The following is a 26688-nucleotide window of genomic DNA, read 5'->3' as shown; positions in this document are numbered from 1 at the left end:
TTACTGACTGTTTGGATAACAAAGGAGGTGTGCTTGCTGAGTGATGTTGGCAAGGAGATGGTCTGGAAGTAACATTAGAAAGCAAGAATATTTTGAATCACTCTCAAAGACTGATGATGTATATAGGGAAGAAGATGCACTCCATGCCTGGAGAGTATGACCAGGAAGGCAATATAACTTGGAAGAAACTGAGGTTTCAGTAAAAACAAATCAATGGAAAGTATATAAAAGGAAAAAGTCCAAAATGAAAGAAGTTTTTTATGGAATAGGAATTCCAGGGGGTACAATAGAAGTGATCCACAGAGTTTGAGTGCAAAATGAAAGAGGTAGGATTGAGAAAAATTATTGAGAAAGATTAGACTAGAAGCAGAGAAGACAAGAATTAGAGGTGTGTTCTTCCTACACTATTAATAGTTGAGTAACAAGAATGAAGTGGATAACAGATGATGGGAGTTCTCTAGTAACAGAAATGGCAGTGGAAGGCAAATGATTTAGAAGGCTTACTACGTTTATCCCCTTTGAGACTCATAGCAAAGGCAATTATGACTTTTGAGTGAATTTAAAAACATCATTTCAGAAAACTAGAAAGTCATTGAATTGGGAGATATTGAACTTGTCTATTAGAAAACATATTTCTTTTGGGAAGAAGTAACAGGTGAGTCATTGAATTTATTTTTTTGGATATTTAGAAGACTGCTTAAGAATAGGCTGCTATGCTGTGTGACCCTGGACAAGTCACTTAACCTCAATTGCCTCAGCAAAAAAAAAAAAAAAAAAAAAAATTAGGCTGCTATGTCTAGAATTTTGAGTATCCCATGGGAATGTTATCTCCTACTAGAAAATAAATGGGAGCAGTTAGGTGGTACAACAGATAAAAGTGCTAGGCTTAGGGTCAGGAAGACCTTACTGAATTCAAATCTGGCTTCAGACACTTAATGGGCTTGGGTAAGTCACTTAATTCTATTTGCCTCAGTTTCCTCATTTGTAGAACAAGCTGGAGAAGGGAATGGCCAATCACCCTAGTTATCTCTGCTAAGAAAACTCCAAATGGGGTCATGATAAGTTGAACATTACTGAAATGACTAAACAACAAATAGAAGAGGATAAATGGCTGGAAAAATTTAGACATAGACCTAGCCTCAAGTTCATCCTTACTTGTTCTATGGGAATGTATCTCTGTGTAGAAGGTGTGACATGTATATATGCACCATGAGGGTTAGGGATGGAAGAAAATAAAACAATACTGTTGAATATCATAAAACACAAGAAAATCCAAAAACATTTTGCAAAATAATTTTTGCTCTCAGAAAGTTGTTAAGTCATGGAGAGTTTGACACCCTTGGAAGAGATGGAAAGAAGTCATCAGGAAGATAGGATCTATCCTTTTATAGAGTTTGTGAAATGAGGAAAAACTTGATTGGAAATTATGACCAAAGTGAAACTCCACTGTGATGTTTTACAAATAATCTGAAACTAAATATTTCATAACAGAAGAAATCTTGTTGGGGAAATATATTTAAAATTACGAAGAGAAAATTCTTCAGGCAATTCTGTTAACTTTAGCTAGACATATGATGACTCTTTGTAATGGAGAAAATCATCATTACTCAAAACACTTTTCCTTCCTACTTATTCTTCTCTTTCTACTTTCAGCCACATCTTTCTTGGTCTGACCTATTCTCTTGAGTTAGTTTATTGACTAAAGCACCTGAATCTGGTATGATATTTGGACTATTATTTTTTGTTCCTTTGATTCCCAGAACTCCATTTTTGGGCACACTCAACTCCACTTGCCACTGAGTTTTCCTACTCTTTCCTCTAGTTTCCTCTAAAGAACAAGAAATTCTGTTCATCTAAAATTTTAAAAAATAGTGTGGGGTGGTGCTTAAGAAGAGGAATGTTGCACGCACTTTCATTTGAGTTCCCCGTTTTGCTCATTTTGCTTAACTAATTTACTTTGTTACAAAATACTTCTCACATAGTTGGGGGTAGGTAAAAGTATCTATTTATACTATAGAAAGAAGACACATCAATATAACTTTTTTTTTTGAAAAGTTTTGATTTGCATCCTAAAATATCCCTAATAAGTGTAGACATGTCTAAAGGAACATATTTCATAAATATATGTAGGTGACTAGTTCCTTTAGGAAGACTATAATATTAATGAGATAATATAATATCATTGTTTGGATCCCTGAATAGTCCAATTTTTTTCTCCTTCCATGGCTAGAGATTGTCAAACTCACTTCTTTCCACTGATCTTAGCCCCCAGGAACTACAAATACTTTTAAAACATCTTTTTTTCTTTCAGTATTTGAAGTCAGCTATTTTCTTTCTTCTTACCCCTAAAAGACTTTAATCTACATTTCTGAAATCCTTATTTAGTTATACAAATTTCTTTCTTTTTTTAGAAAGAATTGGCAGTAGTCAAGATAAATCCTTCATAATTGTCTTCAAGATTTCTTTGTTTTTAGGAATTCACCTTATTTGGTACTTATTTGGTACTTCTGAGGTTATTAGGGGAAAAGTCAGATCTGATTTAACCTCTGGAGACTAAGGTCACACATTTCCCAGACCCTCAATTTTAAGAGGACCACAACCTTGAAGTTTTTCCTTCTAAAGAATGAAAAAAAATAGATTAATATGATATGAGCTTAGTTGAGGCTTTCTCAACATTCTATTTTTTAAATCTGTGAATCTATTTTAAAAATCTGTGAAAGTTTTAAAAAACCCTGCAAACCAAACCCTCCTTCCCCTTTTTTTGAAGAAAGGCATATGACTATATTCTCTCATAGCTGGATATCTCCTCCTGCTGAACAACTACTTACTCTTTTCTGAAAACTTAGGATAACTTCCATGTCTCAAACTTGATCAGTGAAGGCTTTTCAAGATTAATTTCCTCAGTCTCCTTGTTTATGTCACCAGAAATGTGGCTGGGGAACAAACTGCCACCTCTCTTTAAAAACAACAGTCCTCATGTGATTCAGTGTTGAGATGATGGACCCATCAATTAAAAATAATGCAACCTGGTTGAACTAATGGTAGTTTCTTGCAGAATTACCCCCTTTTACTTCCTCCTCCTTCAAGGACCTGAACTTAACATTCTATTTTTTTATTATTATTATTTTGCTGAGGCAATTGGGGTTAAGTGACTTGCACAGGGTCATACAGCCTGGAAGGATACTATATATATATATACACACACACACACACACACACACACACACACACACATATATATCCTATATATCATAGGATACTATATATATATATATATATATAGCTGGAAAGGACCTCAAAAGGCTATCAAGCTAAAGCCTCTTATTTTACAGATGAGGAAACTTAAGTTTCAAATTAGGTCTTCAGACTTCTTGTGTGAATGCATCATAGAAAAGATTTATGGTCTTAGATGTTACTGGTCTGGAAGACTTTTGGGAAAATATTCCTAAACCTTAAAACCAGGCATCTGGATGGTACAATAGATAGAGCTCAAGAATTTAAAGCTAGGAAAACAATCACTTTAAATCTTATCCCAGACACTTGCTATATGATGATAGGTAAATCACTTATTTACCTCTATTTGTTTCTATTTTGTCATCCGAGGATGATAATAGTACCTACCTCTCAGGTTATTATAAGAATAAAGTGAGATAACATGTGCAAAGTGCTTTATAAACTTTAATATAATCTATAAATGTTGGTTATGATGATTATTTACCATTTAGCTGTTTACTTATAGTTCATTCTGTTAATAAGGCCACTATGATGTTGCCACAGAGGAGAAATAAAGCTAATGTTTGCTTTATATGTGGCTCTTTCTCTCTCTCTCTCTTTCTGTCTATCTTCCTCTATATATCTCTCTGTACACACACACACACACACACACACACACACACACACCCCATTTCAAAGTTTGGAAATTTTTCATATACACATCAATTGACTTTCTTGATAATGCATTGTCATTAGTAGAAAGGAAACTAAAAATGACAATTTTGTTTCCTCTTACACCATCAAGCAACAGATTGAAACTTAATTTAACTACATTTACTGGAACACCTTAAAATATAATGCCTCAAACATGAACGATAGCTTATTAATGCAATAATCAAACAAGAATCATCTTTTAAATCCATCTATTGGATTTTTCTCAGTTCAAGACTTTGATGCATTCAGTATTTCTTTCTTTTCAGAAGCATACTGTCAACTTCCTACTCCTTTCCACAAACACCACAGAGAGTGACTTCTAATACTTTCTACAAATATCACAAAGCCTCATATGTAACTAATGGGAATCCATTTGATTGAATATTCCCTTGCTAACAAAGGGATTAATCGGAAATCCAGAGAATACTATTCCAGAGACATTGGATAACTGAGAATTTATATTCAGAAAAACAATATCACAATAAGAAAAAAAGTATTTTTGTCATAATAGGTTCTCACCTATTCTAAGGATTTTTAAAACAATTTCTGAATCATAAATGACATGATAATCAGAACCTATTGTCTTTTGTCATTACCAAACAGTCTGACTAATCCATAACAACTGGAACATTTAATCTAAATCAGTTATGTTTCTAATATAAATCTAGAGATCTAGTTATCTAGAGATCTAGAGAACAGAGATCTATATTAGAGATGCCTTGTTGTTCTCCTCCTTCTCCTCTTCTTTTTTGAATGCAGGAAAGATTTATTTTGCAGTGTTGCAAGAATGGATGCCTAGTAAGTAGAATACCTTTGAAACTCCAAAGAAGAATTTTATTTCCTATCCTGAAGCACAAGTCCCTTCCCAGATTCCCCATTAATTGGATGTTACAGAAGTTTGTACATGAATCTCCACCCCTCATTACATAGCCAGTCCCTACCCCAAAGGAGCTTCCATGCTAGGAGGGAGAAGGAACAGAGGAGGGTTAAGGACAGAAAACAAAAGATTTTTTGAATCTCAGGCCATCACTCCAGATTACAAATGTTAGTCCCTGCCCCCAAGAAGCTTACATTCTTTTGGGGGAAGATAACTAATTTCCACCCTTGATTATTCTTTGATAGCCTTGAGTTTTCTAATTTAAGTTCCATTTTTCCAAATTAGTTTTCATAACTGTGGAAGCCAAATAAATACTCATCCATTTCTCATAATCCCCCACTTTATGTTTTTAATAATTTGGTTTCCACATCCTTTTCTAAGCCCTCAAAAATGGCTAATAATTTTCTGCATCCCACTTCTTTTATTAAAAAGCCCCTTCACAGATTTCCTTACCCAGAATGGATAATTAATCCCTGAGTTCTCTGCTAATTCTTCTGACAGGGCTGTATTAGGAGTGAAATTACCTCTAATTGTGACACATTTCCTTCTTTTTGCCAATTACCTTTCTAGAATTGTACTATTTTCCTATGCTATTCTCACAGTACCATCTAACTACTCTGCTATTCTCTTCACTGTTTCTCTGGTGTAATTTATCCAATAATTTATTCACCAGAGTAGGAATAACCTGAATCCAGAACTATATTTCTAGCCTTGAATTTATCAGTTATTATCCTTGACTTAATTCTTCCTGATTCAGTCTTACATTCTTCATCAAATGCCAGGGTAAAAGGAAAAGCCAATTAGGTCGGGGCACAGGTGCCTACTCAGTTCCTGGGCAAAGCAGGTTTGAAAGTGCTGCTTCCACAATATCACTCAAGGTCTGCTTGGGCTTTGCTCATCCCTGAGAAACTGCCAGAGCTACTCTCAGACTTCTATTCCAGACTCATCTCCTTCTTTCAAAAATATTATCTGAATGTATTTGATGTCCCTGATAGATAGGACAAACACTCTTGTGAATATACTTTGATGGAATAAAATGAATAATTGATTTGGGGGAAGAGGGCAAGGGATTAAAATGATTACTTTACTGCATCCATCCGGATTTATTCCTCAAATTACCAAGTTTTCTCCAAAAGTCAACAACTTTTTTTGACCATCATATAATCTTTAAAAGACTATATAGCTTAAATCTGTATAAATCGATATAGTCTAAATCTTTCTTAGGTTGAACTCTATGGTTGACACAATATAACAGAAGAGGTTTGGGGATCCAGAACAGGGAAAGCTGCTTTCAGAACTAAACTGTGCAAACTTGGAAGATTTGGCCATCATGCTGCTTGTCAATCTCACCTTGTAAACTACTTCACACTCCTAAGTATTCATACATACCCTTTGTGGAGCCAAAGAAAAACATGGAATACTGACTTCTACCTAGGCCGATGTGCACAAATCCCTTAGGAGTCCCATGACTGGAATAAATTCAATCAACCACTATGCTCAAAATTATTTACAATACTACTAAGCTAAAGAGATAAGTGAGAAGGATAAAGATAGGGATAAAGTGATTGGAGGCCAGAGAAGTTAGTCAGAAACAGCTTTAATGAGTTAGTAAATACTTAATAAATTTTTGAAGGAAGAGAAAGGCATAGTTGGGAAATGGGATGGGCAACTCTTTAAAAGGGAGAAACCATAAATGGATAGCAGAGAGCTGGATGTGAATATTTCTTTCATTTATTTATTTTTCTCTACTCATAATTATTGTCATTGCTTCATAATTGATTTTATCTTTCCTTTTTCCAATTCATTTTCCACAAAGCTGCCTAATTGTTATTCCTTGAGCATAGGTCAAAAATCCCAATGCCTTCCTATTGTCTCTTGGGAAAAAAAATTAAAGCCCTTATTGGACCATTTAAATGCCATCACAATATGGCTCCTGCCCTCCTTTCCAGATTTATAACCCACTCTTCCCAATTTAGTGCCTGATCTTAATCCTATTTGTTGTCCTTCATGTGCAATGTTCTACCACTTGTCCTCTTAGTGTCTGTTCTTTATGCTCAAAAAGCTTTTCCTCTTCAATCAACCAGCAAGAATTTTCAAAGTTATTATTTTGGACTAAATACTATGTTAGGTACTGGGAATAAATTTCTCTCTTTTTGAATTCCAAATTTCCCTCAAAGATCAGTTCCAAGTGCTTCCTGAGCGATGAAACTTTTCCTGATTCCTCAAGTACCTAGATAGTGACCTCCCCTCGCTTTCAAAATATCTTGTGTTGTAAATAATGAATATAATGTATTTATTATATTTATATTTAATTTTCTTACATGAGTAAATATGCTCCTCTATCTCAATAAAATATATGCTTTTTGGAACTCTGGTATATAGTGATGCACTTGGTACCAATGAATTATAATTTTGTTGCAGTCAGATAAAGGTCACAGATGATAAAACAATATCCATCAAAGTACTGGAATGATGATAGTAATGATACTAAGAAAAGTAAAGAAAATAAACAGAACATACTAGAGCTTATCTTGTCTCTGGAAGCTGTATAATCACATACAAATTACTCAGTTTCTTTAGGCCTTTGGGGCATAAAGCTAGGTGGTGAAGTGCATAGTGCACCTACAAATCCAGCCTTAGACACTTAATGACTGTGTGACTCCAGGCAAGTTCAGGTAATCCTGGTTGCCTCGTTTCCTCATCTGTAAAATGAACTGCAGAAGGAAATGGCAATTTTCACAGTTTTTTGCCAAGAAAATCCCAAATGGGGTGAATGTGACTGAAAAATGACTGAACAACAACTGAACTATGCCTCAGTTTACTCATTTGTAAAATGGTGACAATACTATCTGTAATGCCTATTAGAATTTTTTTGAAAATCAAATGAGGTAATGAATGTAAAATGCTTTGTACATCTTCAAGTAACAATTCAGGAGTTTCTAAACAAGGTGTACATACTTTTTGGAGTATGAGAAGTTTGTCAAGAGGAAATGACTTTGAATTTGATTTTGTTCAATTATACATTTAATAACTTTATAATTCTAAATGTTTTGCATGCTGAATAAAATTTTCTTCATGAAAGATTAATGTAAGGCCATATAAAACTCTCTTTATATATAATTATTTTTATTTATTTTTACATGCATATGAAGGAGAAATTAATACAATTTCTTCCCTTTTATACTGAGAGCAGGGCATGGAGAAAGTTTACTGAAATTCAAGGGTACATGAACTACAGAAGTTTGGGAACTTCTGTGCTTTATTCACAACTGTTGCTAATCTTTTTATTATTTAATCCAAGACATATTTGATCAAAAGTGAATCTAATCCAAGACTCTTGAGCACTGGAATGACATCCAAGGTGGCCTTATAATTGCATATGATTCTCTCCTTTGTGTAGTACTGAATCTCTGATATTTTCTCACAATTGATGATAATCAAATTTAGCACAAAACTTTCTCTTTTTCTTTTTAAACTCATGTTTTAAATGTCATTAATTTGGGATCCATGGCCAAATTTTTTTTTAAAAGTCCTGTTTAATCACTGCCAACTGAAAAATAAACAGATCTCCATGGAGTGAGTCAGCTTCTGACTCTCTTTCTGTTGGAACAACATACTCTAAAATACAAAGGTCATTTGCTTGATATTTACACCTGTGGTAGTGCTAGTGAGAAATCCTAGCAGTTTTGCACAAGGCTTAAAAAGGAGGACAAAATGGATTTGCCACAACTAGTTTTGCAATCAGTGAAGCTGAATTTTCTCATGTTTTGGTCCTCCCGCATAATCTCTAAACCACCTCACTTTATTCACTCTCCAAACTGCCTCCTTCCTCACTCAATTTATTATTAATTTTATCTATACACTGATTGTGTTTGTTGAGCTTACTTGTTTATTGTGCTTATTTCTCCACTTCAATTTGAAATCCTTTTCCAAGAATTACCATATTTCATCTAGTAGAGTCTTTGAGAGCAGGAACTGAATAGTTTTCCATTCTTACTTCTTTAGCATCCAGTATAATGCTCTGAGTATACAAGGTACTTAAAGTTGAATTGAATCAAACTGAGTTAAATTGAATCTTAAAGATGGTTCCCAAATAAAACTCCAAATTCTATGAGCAATCAAAAAGTATTTACAGACTCACATAGAAGCACTATTACAGATTCAGTCATAGTAAATGTAATTTCAGCCAATTGGTCTGAGACTTTGTATGAATATTATGAAGTCCTAAGGATTTCATCCATAATTTTTTAGAATTACCTGAATTTGAGATATGATTTATATCAAATGAGTCTATGTTTGAAGGGGAAACATTTTTTTCTGAAATATTTATCATCTCTGGAAAGAGGGCTTATTTTTGCAAAACAAGAAACACCATGGAGAGAAGGTAGTGGTGAGGGGAAGTATTAAGCCCATTTCAGAAATTTCTAGACTCTTGAATGTGTCAGACAGATAGGTTTCCTGTTGAATGTGTCAAACAGATAGGTTTCCTGGTGCCAGATTAGCTCTAAATGGTATATGTGAAGTGCATGTGAAACAGGCATCTGTTTCTCTGTGAAACAAAAGCATTTGCCTAACTTTTTCCTATGGATTTCAATCATAATGAGTAAAAAACCAAAACAAAATAAACTATGATTACAAGCAAGCACAATGTGTACTTTGATCCAATGCATCTTCCTTCTGGTTAATGGTGAATTCTGCCAGGGAACTTAGCCCAAGTCTTTTCCCTTGTTAATCATTAACATCCTTTTGGAACTTAGCCCACTGGCCAGTCAATGGTATAATAAAATTTTTGCCTCTTGATTTGGAGAAGGTCTAAGCCAACAAGTTCTTTTGAGATATCTCACGATACTTGCCTGAAACACCAATATCTTACCAAGAACTCCATTTATTCACTGATGAATGCAGGAAAGATTTATTTTATATTTCTGCAAGAATAGGTGCCTAGGTTAGTAGACACATTTTTGAAATTCCAAAGGCAGCATTTTATTTTCTATCCTAAAACTCAAGTCCCTCCCTTAATTCCCCATTAATTGGATATTACAAAAGTTATGGGACATGAATCTCCATTACTCATTACATAGTCAGTCCCTGTCCCAAAGGAGTTTCTATTCTAAAAGGGGGAAGATAACAGAGAAGGCTTAAGAGCAAAGAACAAAATATTCTTTTCAAATCTCAGGTCATTACTCCCGATTACAAAAATCTTACATTCTTTTGGGGGAAAGTAACCTTCATCCTTGATTATTCTTTGATTATTCTTGTGGTTTCGGTTTTCTAATTTATTTCATTTCTTCAATTTAAATTTCATAACAGTGTAAACCAAATAAATGCCCATCCATTTCTCACATGGACCATATGGGGAGAATACTGAAACTACAATATATTCTGGGCTTCAAGCCCCCATATACCATCAGTGACTGCTAGCCAAATTCTATATAAGTCTTTGACCTCTTCCTGACATCCTTGTGATCAACACTAGATAAAGCCTTTCAACTGGTTTTAGAGTAATAGAACCCACAAAGTCTGGAGTGTAACAAATTTCCAGCAGAAGATATTTTGGAAAAACTTCAGAAAAGCCCTGTTTCAATCAGCCATCGGGAAAGCTTTTGAGCACAAGTGCAGTGCAGGGACACAGGGAAGTTTGATGTTCATATGCTGAGAGAATCTACCAAGAGGCTCTTAGCCAAAATACAGCAGCATTGGCTATTCTATCTTGGTTTAAAAGCCAATGGATCAACAGATTAGCTGTGAGACATCCAATGAATATACAAAAGGCAAATAGTGAGGGTCTGAATCCCAGAATAATGCAGATTTGGCCATGCCTACCCCGCACCAGAAGGAAGTCAGCAACACCAGTGCAGGGAAGCAGCATAAAGTGCAGGGCAGCATAAAGCCACTGTTGCCTGTAGAGGAAGCTTAGAACAATCTCCCCTTTGCTCTAAGAGAAGACTTTAACCTTTAAAAATGAGCAAAAAAGCAAAAAGAACTCTAACCATAGATAGTTTTTATGGAGACAGAGAAGAACAGACCTTAAACCCTGGGGACACTAAAGGCAAATCATCTCCAGATGAAGTTCCAAAAGGTAGTATGAGTTGGTCCCCATCTCACAAGGCTCTCTTGGAAGAATTCAAAAAGGACATTAAAAGAAAGTTAGAAGAAAAATGGGGAAAGGAAATGAGAATTTTGCAGCAGAGTTAGGAAAAGGAAACAAATTATCTGATGAAAATCCTTAAAAATAACTCTGATGAAATGGAAAAACATATAACTCCTTACAAAATAGATTTAAACTAGAAACCAACTCATTGAAAAACAGAATTTGTGAAATGGAAAATATAATCCAATGAACAAAATACCTCATTTAAAAAGTTCAATTGACCAATGCAACAAAAAGAGATAAAATAATTCTAAATTTTATAATTGAACAAATGAATGTGAATGATTCATTGAGACATCAAGAATCAGTCAAAGAAAACAAAAAAAAAAGAAAAATAAAGAAAATACCCCATTGCAAAAACAATTGATTTGGAAAATAGATCCAGGAGAAGCAATCTAAGAATCATTGGATTATCTGAAAACCATGATACAAAAAATAGCCTAAACATTATCTTTCAGGAAATCATCAAGGAAAACTTCCCTGATATCTTAGAACCAGAAGATAAAATAGCTGTTGAAAGAATTCACATTTACCTTCTGAAAGAGACCCCAAAATGAAAACTGCAAGGAATACCATAGTTAAATTTCAGAATTATCAAATCAAGAAGAAAATATTGCAAGCAGCCAGAAAGAAACAATTCAAATATTGAGGAGCCACAATCAGGATTACCCAGGACCTAGCATCTTCCACTTTAAGGATTGAAGGGCTTGGAATATGATATTCCAAAAGACAAAAGAACTTGGATTGCAGCCAAGACTCAACTATCCAGCAAAATTATGCATTATCTTTCAGGGAAAAAAATGGACATTCAATGAAACTGCTGAATTTCATTTATTTCTGATGAAAAGAGCAGCAATGAACAGAAAATTTGATTTTCAAATATAGAACTCAAGAGAAGCATATAAAGATAAAATGGAAAGAAAAAATAACTTTTTTTATAAATTAAAAGGTTTGCATTCCTATGTAGAAAGATGATATGTTTAACTCTTAGGAACTGTATCTCTGTTATGAATACACTTAGAGGATGCAGTTATAATTTTATTTTATTATGATGATATAAAAAAGAAGTTAGAGGTAGAAAGGGAATTGTACTGAAAGAAGAGGAAAATAGAGTTAAAATGGGGGTAAATTACATCTCATGCAGAGGCAAAAAGACCTATTATAATTACGGGAAAGAAGGGAGGGGGAATGAACATTGTGTGAATCTTCCTCTCATCAGATTTGGCTCAGAGAGAATATCAGACATATTTAGCTTCAGAGAGAAACTTGTCTCACCCTGTTGGGAAGAAGGAGGGGAAAAGGAAAAGAAAAGTATGAGGCTAATAAAAGGGGTAACAGAACTAGAAAGGGAAAGGTATAAGAAGAGGGAGAGGTTGTAAAAGGGAAAGGTTGTTTGAGGGAGGTGGTGATCACAAACAAAATCCTGGGGAGAAATGAAACAGGGAAAGGAAAGAAAAAAGTATAACCTGGGGAAAACAAGATGGTGGGAAATACAGAATTAGTAATTTTAACTGTTGCTATGAATGGGATAAACTCTCTGATAAAACAGAAGCAGATAGCAAATTGGATTAAAAGCCAGAATCCTACAACATATTCTTTACAAGAAACACATTTAAAACAGAGTGATACATTTAGAGTAAATGCAAAAGACTGGAACAGAATCTATTATGCTTCAGCTGAAGTAAGAAAAGTTAAAAAAAAATTATCTCAGATCAAGCAAAAGCAAAAATAGCTCTAATTAAAAGAGATAAGGAAGGAAACTACATCTTGCTAATAGATAATATTATATAAATAATAGATAATGAAGTAATAGCAATATTAAACATATTCACTAAGTGGTATAGCATCTAAAAATTAGATAGAAAAACTATACTAGTGGGGGATCTCAACCTTGCTCTCCCAAAACTAGATAAATTGAATGACAAAATAAATAAGAAAGAAGTTAAGGAGGCAAATAGAATTTTAGACCAAGTAGGATTTATAATAGGAATGTGGAGCTGGTTCAATATTTAGAAAAGTTAGTTACAATACACCTTTTGAAAGAGAGAAGGAGGGAGGGAAGGAAGCGGGGAGGAAAGGAGGAACAGAAGTGGGGAGGAAAGGGGCAGAAGGGAGAGAGGGAAGAGTAGGAAGGGGGGAAGGAAGGGAGGGAAAAAAAGAGAGAGGGATGGGGAGAGCAGTGTTGCCTAACTGACCACTTCAGTTGGGTTCTCAGTAGGGCAGGTGTAATCACAAAGGTTGTTGTTTAAGCCCAAATCACTCTCATGGATTGGTCAACAAGTCCCAGGCCAAGTCCCAGTTAGTCATTGTTTGGGTCCTGGTTGACTCAGAGTGAATGTATATGGCAATTGAAATCTATTTTGGCCAGAAACCCTGAGGATCTTTCTCCTCCCAGATTATTATTATTTTTTTTTTTGGACTAGGTAAAAGAGGCCATTCTTAGCCTTGAATCTTTCTTAGCCTTTAATCACTGAATGGGTACAGCCTCAGTCAAACTGAAACCTGTTAAAGACCTAAAAGCTGAGGTTTCCCATTGCATCCAGGGTTAACTCCAGTCATCCTGATCTATATCTGATCGTTGGACCTAGATGGCTCTGGAGGGAAAAGTAAGTCTGATCATGTTACCTCACTTAAATCCAACTCACATGTCACTTAATGTCATGATCCTCTGAGAATGAAGGACAAATAGCAACACTAGATATGATTAATCCCATTTTACAGATGGGGAAACTGAGATCAGAGAGCATAAATGACACGCCCATGGTCAACACAGCAGCTCTTGGACATAACAGAAGGAAAATTTAAACTACTTCCCACCTAACTGTCCACGAGGTGGCGCTATAGTGCTTATAGTGCAACTATGTGGCTGAATGCCGGAAGACTCATTTTCCCCGAGTTCGAATGTGACTTCAGATACTAATTGTATGACTCTGGGCAAGTCTCTTAATCCAATTTGCCCCAATTTCCACAGCTGTAAAATGAGCTGAAAAACCACTCTACTATCTCTGTCAAGAAAACCTCAAGTGAGGTCACAAAGAGTGAGATATGATTGAAATAAGTGAATGGTAATAACAACCTACTGAACTCTACATCTAACATTTCTCCCATTACACCAAGCTGTACCACATTGGAAAAAAACAGATTTTTCCTTTTTCTTTTTTTTTTTTTGATAAAGAGTATTCAATACTAATATAGTATGAAAAAATGCAGCCTGGACAGAAAGGTTCTGCTGTGATATGAGTGACAGAATTGATGCAAAAGTATAAGAAATGGCTTATTCATAACATAATATTTCCTCTTATCTACTGATTCACATATAAGTGGTACAGTTTTAAGTTCTCATAGGACCATACCAAAAAAAAAGAATGTTCTAAGGGTAATATAAACCAGTCCATAGTCAAACCCATCAAACTGCGCCTGTGATATTCACAATGAGAGAAAAAAATATGTAAATAACAATTTGGTCAGAAAAGATCTTGAGATTTTAGTAAACTGAAAATCAAGTCAGTAAACATTTAAGTGTCAACTTTATGCCAGGCACTGTGCCAAGTAAAGCATTGTGGCACTTTAAATTCAATACGAATTAATATTGTGACACATGCTTCACAAATAATAAGTACTTAATAAATGCTCATTCATTCATTCAGTCAGTCATGGCAGCCAAAAATTGAATGTTATCTCAGTCTACATTAATAAAATTTCAGTGAAAAGAACACTACAGGTGATTATTCTGCTCTCTTTTCCTCTTATTAGATCACATATGGAGTATTGTGTTCAATTCTGGGAAGTAAATTTAGGAAGGACATTGACAAGGAAGTTTTCAGAAAAGGGAGACCAATTTGGTGTGAAGAGTGGAAAACATGCTGTTGAAGGAAGTAGATATGTTCAGTCTAGAAAAGAAAAACATAGAGAAGGCTATGAAAACTGGCCTCAAGCATGTAAAGGATTGTTGTGTAGCAGCAGGATTAGCCTTATTCTATTCAATCTCAAAGAAGAGAATGAACAATGATTGTTGAAAATTGAATAGAAAAATGCTCCAATAAGAATAAACTTCTTAATAATTAGTTATATAAAAATGGATGGGTTGCCCTAGTGCTAGTGGATTAATTCACTCTTCAGAGTAGGATTTCAAATGAAAACTGGGATAATTTTGTTAGGAATATTTTAAAAGAGGTTCTTGATGCTTCACATCCCATCTAACCCCGAGAGTATAATTATGTGAAAGTTTAGTAATAATTATCAGTCACTAGAGACTAAACATAAACAATGCTATTGATTGTCCTGTTGATTTTGGAGCTAAAGTAATTCCTATCCCTTGACAAATTGAAAATAGTTAAGTCCTCTGTGTCTAAGAGGGTTTCTTTACCTACAAGTTTTGGTTTCAAATAATAAATTGGTACAAAACTTCTTTAATAGATATTGTGTTTTTTTTTTTTTTGTCATTTGTTAATGACCTAATTCCTATCAATTACCAGAGTCCACCTACAAAAAATGGATGAAGAGCCAAGTCACAACATTTCCTAAAATTTATCTTTTCTTTTAATTAGGTCATCCCAAGAAGAAAAAGGAAAGCAATTTTACCTTAGCAAACGATTATACAGTAAACTGCGCTAAATGAAATTATTGATTTTTAAATTTTTATTTTTAATTTATGGAAAACAAGCATTTCTATAAAAACCTATAATAAAAAGATGATTTATTGCACTTGAAACTGAAAATCCATTATATACAACTTGCTAATATGTATTTTTTTCCTTCTCTTCCTTCCCCTAACCCTAGAGTTTGCTACCACTAGACATAAATATGTGTATCATTTCTCTGGATACACATATCATCATTTTTACCACCACTAGGTCTATATCTAAAGATGATTAAGGAAAAAGAAAAGAAACTATATGTTCTAAAATGTTTATTGTTCTCTTTGAGGTGGCAAAGAACTGGAAATTGCACAGATGTCCATCAATTGGAGAATGGCTGATGTTTTCTGAATAAGATTCAGTCTGAATAGATAATATTTTTCACTAGTAACAAAGGAATTATTGAGGAAGTGAGGAAAACACCTTCTGCATTATAGTGCTTCAAGTGAAAATTATTGTTAGCTATGCTGAAAATTAAATCTTAATTAAGCTGTGATATTTTATTCATGAACAAAGTCCTAAAAATACTAGATTGTTAACAAGAGTTATAGCAGTACTAAAAGTGAATGACATCCCGGAGGATCATAAATATTTCCAAAAAAGAGCATAGTCAGAATACTGGGTGGGGGAAGTGGTGTTAATATGTTCATATAGGGACAGTTAGTTTATTTAAAAAATTTTTAGGGATAAGAACAAATATCTCAGAAGGTGATCACAATAGCATAGTACAGCATAGATTCCAACGCAAAACAATATGTCACCAGATTAAGCAAATTTATGAGTATGGCATTTAGATCTGTGATCAGAATGTTTTTAGTTGGAAAATTGTCCAATGATGAGCTGTCCTATAATTTCTCCTTCTTGAGTGCCTTTCATTCTCTCTATGAAAAAGCACTTAGAGTGCTTGGATTGGAATCAGGAAGCTCTGAGTTAAAATTTGACCTCAGATACTTGGCAAATCATTTAACTTTTGCCTACTTCAGTTTTCTCAACTTAAAAAAATCAAATGAAATAATAATGCTAACATGCAGGGCTCATATTAGGTGCTTAATAAATTTTTCCTATTTTTCCTCTTAAGGTGATTTAGTAGCATTTTCCATTCAACAGCCTTCTTCTTCCTGGTATACTAATTTTCCATTAAATCTCTTCCTAAAACTTGCAATATAGCATTAAACTAGAAGAAATTAATTGTTTCATTCCTTGTTATGTAAGGAATTTTCCAAATATTTCTTACTAAAAATAATAAATTATTTATGTTAAATGAAATTTATTAAGAAATAAATAAGTTAAGCCACTTAAGTTAAATCAGCATTTCTCAAAGAGTGATGTAGGTACTTTTAGGAATCCCTGAGACTCAGGTGATCTATGAGGTCAAAACTTTTCATAAAAATAATAAAAATATTAAATTTGTTATGTGTCAAATTCTGATAGATATAACCCATATAAATAAAAGCTCTTTGGCATGCTCAGTATTTTTTAAGAGACGAAAACATCTGAGCATTACTATATCAAATAATTATTTAGTGGGGAGGAGAGAAAGGGTGGAGAAAAGGAAATGATAGCAGATTTTATTGCTATTTTTGTTTTAAAAACATATTCCTTGTAACTGAATTTTTTGTGAAGCATTTTAAATTTCAAAAAGCAAGACATACATGTACATCTTTCTGGAAATATTTGCATATCACAGATGGTTCTCAGTAATAATCAAATTATTTAGAAGGGAACACAGGGCAGAAAGATGGGATAGATTCTACAAAACAATGACTCAACTTCTTTTATATAAACAGACTAAGGCTTTCTACCTCCGCTGTAAAGTGAAGGAGAATTTGAATGTATTAAAGTCTTATGACTAACACCAACATAAATATATATGGAACATAAGCCAAGAAAAAGAGATGTCAAGTAGGGGGGAGGACCCAGAAACCCAGACCAAGTGTTCAATTTTGAAAACTCTTAGACTAATAATATATTTATCACAAAACCTTTTATAGAGAAGATCCATCAGATCTTGTTATAGCCAAACTCCCAAATAAATTTTTCTTTTGTAACTGAAGTGAAAAAAACCTAACAAAATAAAAATTTGAAACATTAACCTAAGCTTCAGATCTCTTCACTTAGATGACAGAAAATATCAGTACTATGAAAGCGGTATGAGTCCAAAGAGTCTTTGAACTTTCAGCATCTGATAGTGCCAGAACAATGAAAAGAAGCTAAGTGTACCATGTTGTTTCTTAACCCCTATAACAATTCGTGGTGGAGTTGGAGTAACACTGCTTAGTTAGTCTAGCCAGTTTTCCATTCATCAACAGTAATAGGTTGCACAAAATATTAAGAAAAAGATCATCCAATGCATAGTTTTTACAAGCACAAAGTTAAAGTAATATGTCACTGGCAAATTCCTTGACTTTTGCCAAGAACATGTCATCTCTTTTTTATGGACAATATCCAAGAAAAATAATCTTGGGTAAGACAAAAAAATCATGCAAACATTTTAAAACCAGGGTTAATTAAATCTAAACAAGGGAGCTTAGGAGAAGATGAGATAAAGCATGTAGATTAATAGGAATGGGATAAAGAGAGAGGAAAAAGGCCGTGGAAAATAAGGGAGAGGTTGCCTGTAGAGAGATTAATAACATCAAGGCAGAATAATAGGTATATCATATCATAAAGTAGAAGAGTAGGCAGGGATAGGAAATAAGAGATATTCACAAACATAATAATGATCAGGAATAGAATTTAATAGGAAAAAAAGTAGGGGTAGTAATCATTCATCATAAACAAATTCAGATTTAAAAGGATTCAGTCAAGAGAGAAATACACATTATTATAGCCATATTAATAATTTTAGATGTATGTGCATATATCTGCATATACATATGTCTATATAATTGAGTATCTATACATGTAAATGTATGGATGTAAGTTTATATGTGTATATGTGTGTATATGTATATGTATACATATACACACATATACACATACATAATTACATCTCTGCTTAACTGCAACCTACTCTGGGGAGGAAAGGGGAAAAAATAGTAAAATAGAAAGTACATATCAGAGAACAAAAGAAAACCTATAAGGAAGCAATGAAAAGATGTACGGTAATGAATATAATGTTTTCTATTATTATATATGCTTTCTTGAATGTTACATAATGTTACACATTGTGAATCCTCAATATTCTGCTGAGTACATGATAAAGTTTTCTTTTTATTTTTCTGTCTGTAAATTTTTCTGTCTATTTTATTTTTTCTTATTTCACAGTTTAAATAAATAAAAGTAAAAGAAAATAAAAAGGAGTCAGATAATATGACCTTGAAAAACAAAACAAAACAGGGAGGCTTAAAAATCAGAGTTAATTATATCTTTTTAATGAGTGATGATGATTGATGTTCAGTGAATATCATGATTCATGTACCCAATTCTTAACCACAAATCTATAGTGGAAAGGGATCTTGTTTGTTATACAATCCCTACACTTCCATTTTTCAGAAGAAGAATCTGAATGCCCAGATTAACGATGGGTATTTGAATGCAGGTCTTCTGACTATTTAACTCTTTCTAGTGTATTACACTGTTCATATATATATATATATATATATATATATATATATATATATATATATGTATGTATGTATATATATATATATATATATTAAAGATAATTATATCTTGCTGCTGGATAAACAAAGAAACAGAGTTGAAATGCTTATGAAAAATCTAAATTTGAAACTGAAACAATATATTTATTTAAAAATTAGGAGGCACTTGCCCCATAACATCATTTAGGGTTTAATTTATTAGTTTATTATGTGTGATATTTAGCCCCCTTGCTATTATCACCTGTTAAACATTGGTGATACTTAAAACAATCTCTTAGGTGTCTTTGAGATGCAAATTTTTGAGCAAAATGATTGTGATACTTTCAGACAGCTTTAAAAAAATCGCAAGATACAACATAGTCTCTGATATAAAAATGAAGGAAATGAACAAATCAAATCTCAAACATTTTTCTGAGATTTTTCAATAGTTATTTGGTTAAACAAATTTTTATTAAGTAGATATTGCTAAGTTAATGCTTTCTCTCTTCAGGGTCAAGATTACATTTAATTCCACTAAAGGATGCAGAGATAGAGAACATCAGGGATTATCAGATGGCCCTTATAAGAAACAGCTTACCTTGACATGGTGGATGAGACGCTGTACTTCATTCACTTTGTAGGTCTCTATTCCCAGTTCTTTAGACAACCTCAATATACGATTCTGGGTTGGTCCAACATAGGATCCTCCAACGTCTACATATTTAACATGTTTATTCTGGTTTTCCAATAAAAAAAAAGATAAAAAAGCTGTATTGTTGAAAATAGCAGATAGAAGAAATTAATCAATATCCTGAGATATACTATTTTACCCCTCTTATTATTACTTTGAGTGAACTTTTGAAACACTTTGGGTTAATGTGCCTAATTCCTGTTTACATTTATTTGAAAATTTTCAATATCATCAAATACTGTTATTTTTTTGCTATTTCTTAATTAACAAATGGTTCTCTCTCTTTTTATTTCTCTCTGTCTCTGTCTCTCTCCCCCGTGTGTATATATATATATATATATATATATATGTAATATAAAGACATAAATGTTTATATGTGAACATAAAACATTACTATAATATCTAAAATAAAATATCTATGTGTATTATATATTTGATAAAACTATAGAAATATACATATATGAGAAAAGCTATTGTCCTATTTAGACAACCTTTCTCTGGATAAGAAGATTGCTTAAAATAACATGATCTACAGTGTTTACTCTTTTTTGGGGGGAGATCTATAACTAAATTTAGATTACTGACTTTTTAAATAAGACATAAAATATTATGAATTTTTTTTAGCTCAGTTCTTCAACTTTGTTTAGAAAAAGTATCTATACATCTGGATGCCAAAGAGAAAAGCATGGGAAAAAAGTAAATAAAATCCAAACCACTCAAAGTATGGTTGGTTAGTCTATCATTTGGGAAGTCATAACTGAACAGGGAAGATACAATTGTAATTTAGCTTGTTAAATATCTCCACATCCTTAGAAGATTGAAATTTGATGATTGTTTTGACTCATTGACTTAAAAATAAACTTCTAGGAATTAGGCCTGATCAATAATATTACAGGTGGCCTCACAAGCTAAGATGCTCTTCTTTAAGTATTGTTCAAGAAGAGGTATTTCCATGAGCTATTGCATAAGATATTTTGGCAATTAGAAGAAGTTAGACAAAATATTCTCTAAATTCTTCATTTATTGAACAAATATTTGTTAAGATATCTACTATGGGCAAAACATTGTATTAAGTGCAATGAAGAATGCAAATATGTATAATACATGTTCTTATCTTCATTAACCTTATAATCCAATAGACTTGATTTTTAAAATGTATAAATAAAATAATAGAAAATGCCATTTAATAAATGAATATAAATGAATATAAAAGAAAAATGCTATTAATGCAATCAAAAGATATAAAAAAATTCTATCAGACTTCAGATGAGGGAGACCTCACCTTTGACTCAGAAGTTAAAAGAATGCTTAAAAACAAACTCATCCAACCAAGGATTGTTTCATTCTTTGTTTTTGTAACCTTAGTGCCTAACACAATGAGAATATGTAGTAAGCACGTAAAGCATAATTGTTGATTGATTGATGGAAAAATTATCATATGAAGTGGATTTTGAAGATTGATAGAAGTTTGATGGATAGAAATGCATAATAAATCCAATTCAGTCATGAGAAATGCAATATCTATGATATGTCAAATAAGAACTATATGAATTTAGGGAAGGAAGGGCCCACTTATAGCTGTTGGGTTGAGGAATGGTATCATGGAAGTTAGACTTTAGCCTGGGTAAGATAAATGGTATGCTTTAGCTAAGAGTTTCATAAACAGAAATAACAGCATATTCATGGCAGAGAGAATAGTCTAAGTAAAGATACAGAAGTGGGAAAGCACAGTATCACATTTATGAAATGACAAGGAGTGCAGACAGCGTTGATAAGGTAAGCTGAGAGCAAATTTGGAAGGTATTCAATGCCAAACTAATGAGCTTCAATTACACTAGGTGGTAAATGGAAAAAACAAGAAAAGTTATTGAGCATCATGATCAATAGACTTTTAGAATATAAAATCTTGAATAACTGGGAGTTCTGAATTTCCTAAATATTTAAAGAACCAACAAATTTTGTGTAGAAATTATTAGAAATAACATGTAAATTAATCCACAAAAAGGAAAACAATATTATAAAATGTTATAATTAATGTTTTTGAAATGTGTGTGTGTCTATGTGTGTTTGGGAGGATCTTATACGAATTCCTCCTCTCAAGTCCTGATTACTTACTCGTACAGTATAAGTCCTTCCACCTACTCGATCCCGGGCCTCTAGAACTACAACACTCAGTCCAGATTCATGAAGCAGCTTGGCTGCTGCCATACCTGAAGGAGAAATAAGAACAGAATCATCAGATTCAGATACTCTAAAATTTTACAATTATTCCAGAGTGCATTGCCATAGTTTCCAGATCCTTTTTCTACCATATTACCTAATGAATCTTCTGGTGTCTAAACCTCCTATACACATGGGACTAAATGTTTCCCTAATAGATATTTTTAATAAGAAAAAAGAACTAAAAAAAAAAATTTCACATCTGGTAAAGAATCAATTTTTCAATGCTCTGTCTGACTATAGAAATTAAAGTTTAGCTGCACCCACAGTGATTGTTTTAAAAAATATGTTGACCAGATTTCAGGCAACATACAGAGTTAATGATTATGATAAAATATATATTTAACATTAATCTAGCCTAAAATAGATAAATAATATTTATATGTTATATGTATATATTATTTATATATCCCAGAAAACATAATATATATGAAATAGTAATAAGATACATGTATATTATTTTCATATATTACATCATTATTATTTCTACATAATACAGATACCAAAATATTTGATGATATTCTGTGTATTTGTTTATGCATTCACACGCATAAAAAGACCTAAGAAGACTTGGTATTTGCCCCTCTAAAATCACATAGGATCTATTATTAGGATGATATTTTGTAAAATATAAATAGGCAATGTCATAATCAATAAGGGTATAAAGAAAAATACTTCAGAGTTCATATCACCTTGTTCAATATAATTTACATTAAAGCTTTCACTATAACTTCATAAATTCCTCTCCCCTGACTGTGGAGTCTGTAAAGTCTATGATTAGAGAACAAAGACCTTATTTTTCATATTCTTGGATGAGAAAGCCTTTATGAATAAATTTTATTATTTAATTAAATGCATTCTATTTAATTTACAAATTTTATTTAGTAACATCTTGAAAAAAATGCTGTGAAAGGACTTAAACAAAATAGACTGTGGATGACAGGTCCCAAACTACCTTGCAATAGTAAGAAAAGGCAACTGAAAGAACTTTCACCTATTTTTGCTACTGTAAAATGAAATGAAATGATTAATGAATAAATGAATTAAAAAATAGCTGGATAACATATTTGTTAGTCTTAGCTAGAGAAAATGACCTCTGATAGTCTTTTGAAGGAAGTGCAATTTTAAGAACCTGAGGCTCCAATTGGATGAAAAATCATTTAACAGGAGAAAAAAATGAACTATCTGCATTCCCATAGGAAAACATTTCTACTTTCATCATTGATTTCACCACCTTACTTCATACTTCTTCACTATGAAGAACAGCAATTAAAACAGGCACTTTTCAATTTCTTTTGATCTACTTGTTTCTAATTCACAATTTATTTTTGATCTTTATCAGGTAGTTAGATAATACTTGAACTTGGTGTAAAACTAGAGTTCTTTTCGAAAGTTAAAATGAAAACATAAGTTAGCTAACTGATTGCAGTAGTTTTGTTGTTGTTGTTGTTGTTTTTAACAAAGATACACAAAATTTTAAAAGATGCACAGTTTTCCTTCTGGAAACAAATGCATTTGGTTCTTTTGTTTTTCCACATAAGCATTCTATGAACTCTGTTCTTGGACGTTAGACTATTTTAAAAAATTATAGTCTAGACTCCATTATAGAGAACTAGGTGCCAAAAAGAACATCTAAACTACACCTCCCCCATAACACATGTTGGGGTTAAAAGCAAAAAAAAAAATGAAAATGAGTATATGAACAAGAAAATTTAGAAGACAGTTAGCTAACAATTAGCTCAGGGCTTATTAAAAGGAATAACAAGTTGTACATATAGATTTGCAGTTTCATATAAAATAACATTATCATTATTGTACTATGATATGAAAATACTTATTTTATTCCATAAACTAAAAATTATGGGTGTGTGTGCATACACACACACACACACACACACACACACACACACCCATAATTTTTAAGGAGCCACTCAAGTAGAAAAAGGACTGCCATAATGTGAAACCAAACCTGCAGTTTGTATTACTGAGTGAAACTCAGATGTCAATGATGAGCTCTTTTATATGGGGGAAAAAAGAGAAAACACTGAACCTATAAAATAAAAGTAAAATCCCAAAATAAAACTGTTTTCTTAGTGACAAGAATCTTTTTAATCTCCCAAGTAACTTGCATCAATAGAAAGGATTTTGAGGAAATCAGAGGTCCTTAAACATTGATGAATATATACTTTTGAGCTATATGATTAGTCCATAATCATATGGACTAATCATTTAACTTCTCTCAGACTCACACAACTCTCTAAAACTACAAACTGTAATCATATTCTCATCTGTATTGGTGAAAGGAATTTCTACCCCCAAAGTTCTTAATATAGTAGAGTTTACTTGTATATAATCTTAAATCATATATATATATATTAAAATCTGCTCCATGCTTCAAAATGTAGTTCACATTTAGATAGCCTTTATAGTTAAGAAAAAATCTTTCTCCTCAAGAACTTAGTTGAATTAGATAGTACAATGTAATTATCTCAAATTTACAGATAATTAAACTGAAGCTTATGGGTATCTATCTTGTGTCCATGGCAGAGTTAATCCTCAAAACCATCCAGGGATCCTGATCTTCCACCTAATTGTCTATACTACAATGTCTGTCAATTAAGGGACTAGTGGAGTGGTTGTTCCATGTAATGTATTGAATTTTAAAAGTAAAATGTTTAAATATGACAACCTTTCTGTGAAAATCCAATGATTATGATTTTTTTTAAATTAGACAAATTTTTCTTGCCTAGTTTTTTTAAGGATGGGATGAAGCAAGTTGAGGAAATTGAGGCAGATGGGGTAAGTGACTTGCCTAGGATCACATAGCTAGTAAGTAAATGAAGGTGGATTTTAATCATGTCTTTTCTGACTACAGGATCTGTGCTGTATCTACTGTATTACCTAGCTGCCTGTAGGTAGCAAAGTTATTTATGATTAACCATCTACTTCTCCATTGATATTTCCAGTCTTGTTGCAATATTGATAATTTGCAGACAAAATGTAGAATTATGTTATTCATGTTAAAACGACATAATAGAAAAGTCAAATCCCAAGTTCTCTAGGGAGCAGAAGAGCTTCTGTTCTCCTTAATCTCTCTAATCTTCTAAACAGATCAACGTCTAAAATATAAAAATACTAATGACAAGGCACATAGGATTATGTAGGGTTTTGTTGAAGCCTCAAGCTGTAGAAAGACCTGCTTTGATCAAGTTGGCTGAGGGTAAAAAACAACCAGCTTTCATTAAGTTACTATAGCAACCTGATACCCCAGATGCAGCTACTTCAAGATGCTAAGATGAGACTGCTTTCTAGTATAATACAGGCTATGTTTAAAACCATAAAAAATTGCTATTCCCTCAAATATTACATGCAAATGACTGTATTTTATTGAAATAATAGCAACCATCACAATTCTTTTTTTAAAATGCTGTACCCTTTATCCTTTCCATTTTATTGTTTACCCAGAGTTGACTATCTACGTTTGCAGCAGTTTAGCAGGTAAAATAGCTTTCCTCTTACTTCACCATGGGCTTCAAGGACAAAAGAAGAAGCTTTTTCTAGGTTGGGTGTCTAGGCACCATTATTTCCCTTTTACATATGTGGAATAGATATATAGCAAAGCTTTCAGTATGACACACCTATTCAGCAAACATTTGTGAAAAATATAATGCAGAATATGGCAAAATATTGTTCTCTGAAATATGGGTTTTGAAGATTTAAATAAAGCAGCTATCTTAATTGCTTTAAGAAATATTTTTGTGAGACAGAAAGTATAAGTATCAATATCATTAAAGCAGAATATAAAATTAGTTGCTTTCCCTCCAAGCAAAAGATTGGATTTCTCCCCTAACATATCTTTGTTCTAGACAAAGATGATTAAATATGAAGCAGAAATAGGAGATTCTTTTTTTGATAGGAGATTCTTAAAAGACAGAATTTCTATCAGATAAACTACAGCTTATGTGTAAAAAATGGATGGATGAAGGAGGAGAGAGAGAGAGAGAGAGAGAGAGAGAGAGAGAGAGAGAGAAAGAGAGAGAGAGAGAAAAGAAAAAAGAAAAGGGAGAAGGAGAAGGGGGAGAGAGAGACAGAGACAGAGAAACAAAAATGAGACAGAAACAGAAAGACAGAAATGAGACAGAGACAGAGAGACAGAGACAGAGACAGATCAGCTCACCCTTCATGACAATTTTATGAAAATGCATAGAGAGATAGATCATGGCAGTGTGACCCCCAAAAACACACACACACACACACACACACACACACAAAACAAAACCACAAAGCAAACAAACACAAATTAGAAACAAAATCCAAAATGGGAGGAATAATTTTTTTAGAGGAAGAAGGACAGGACAGGAAAGGAGGAGGGAATGGAAGGGGGAAAGTCCAATAAAAGAATGAGGCTAAAATAGTGTAATGTGAAAAAATTTTTCTGATCTGTGAGTCAGAGCATTTGGCTTTAAATCTAGATTCTGATATTAACTAGCTGCAACATCATGGGTAAAAGTCCCTTCACTTCTTTGGGACTGAGTTATTTCTTCTGTAAAATAAGGGAATTTTCATTTAATAAAATTATATCAATATCACCTTTAATCCAA

The 26688-nt window shown here is 32.9% G+C and overlaps 1 protein-coding gene across 1 annotated transcript in view; it reads right to left on the bottom strand.

Moving 5' to 3' along the window:
• The window catches only part of LOC127553902 (amine oxidase [flavin-containing] B), an 88496-nt gene that overhangs the window by 35524 nt on the left and 26284 nt on the right, over window positions 1–26688 (bottom strand). The window contains exons 2-3 of the mRNA XM_051984991.1: window positions 21983–22077; window positions 19775–19912 (exon numbers count right to left, since the gene is read on the bottom strand). Of these exons, the coding sequence (XP_051840951.1) occupies window positions 19775–19912; window positions 21983–22077 (233 nt within the window). The remainder of the gene's footprint in view (window positions 1–19774; window positions 19913–21982; window positions 22078–26688) is intronic.

The sequence above is a fragment of the Antechinus flavipes genome, chromosome 3 (genome assembly GCF_016432865.1).
Source record: "Antechinus flavipes isolate AdamAnt ecotype Samford, QLD, Australia chromosome 3, AdamAnt_v2, whole genome shotgun sequence".
NCBI lineage: Eukaryota > Metazoa > Chordata > Mammalia > Dasyuromorphia > Dasyuridae > Antechinus > Antechinus flavipes.
This window is presented reverse-complemented; position numbering and strand designations above follow the sequence as displayed.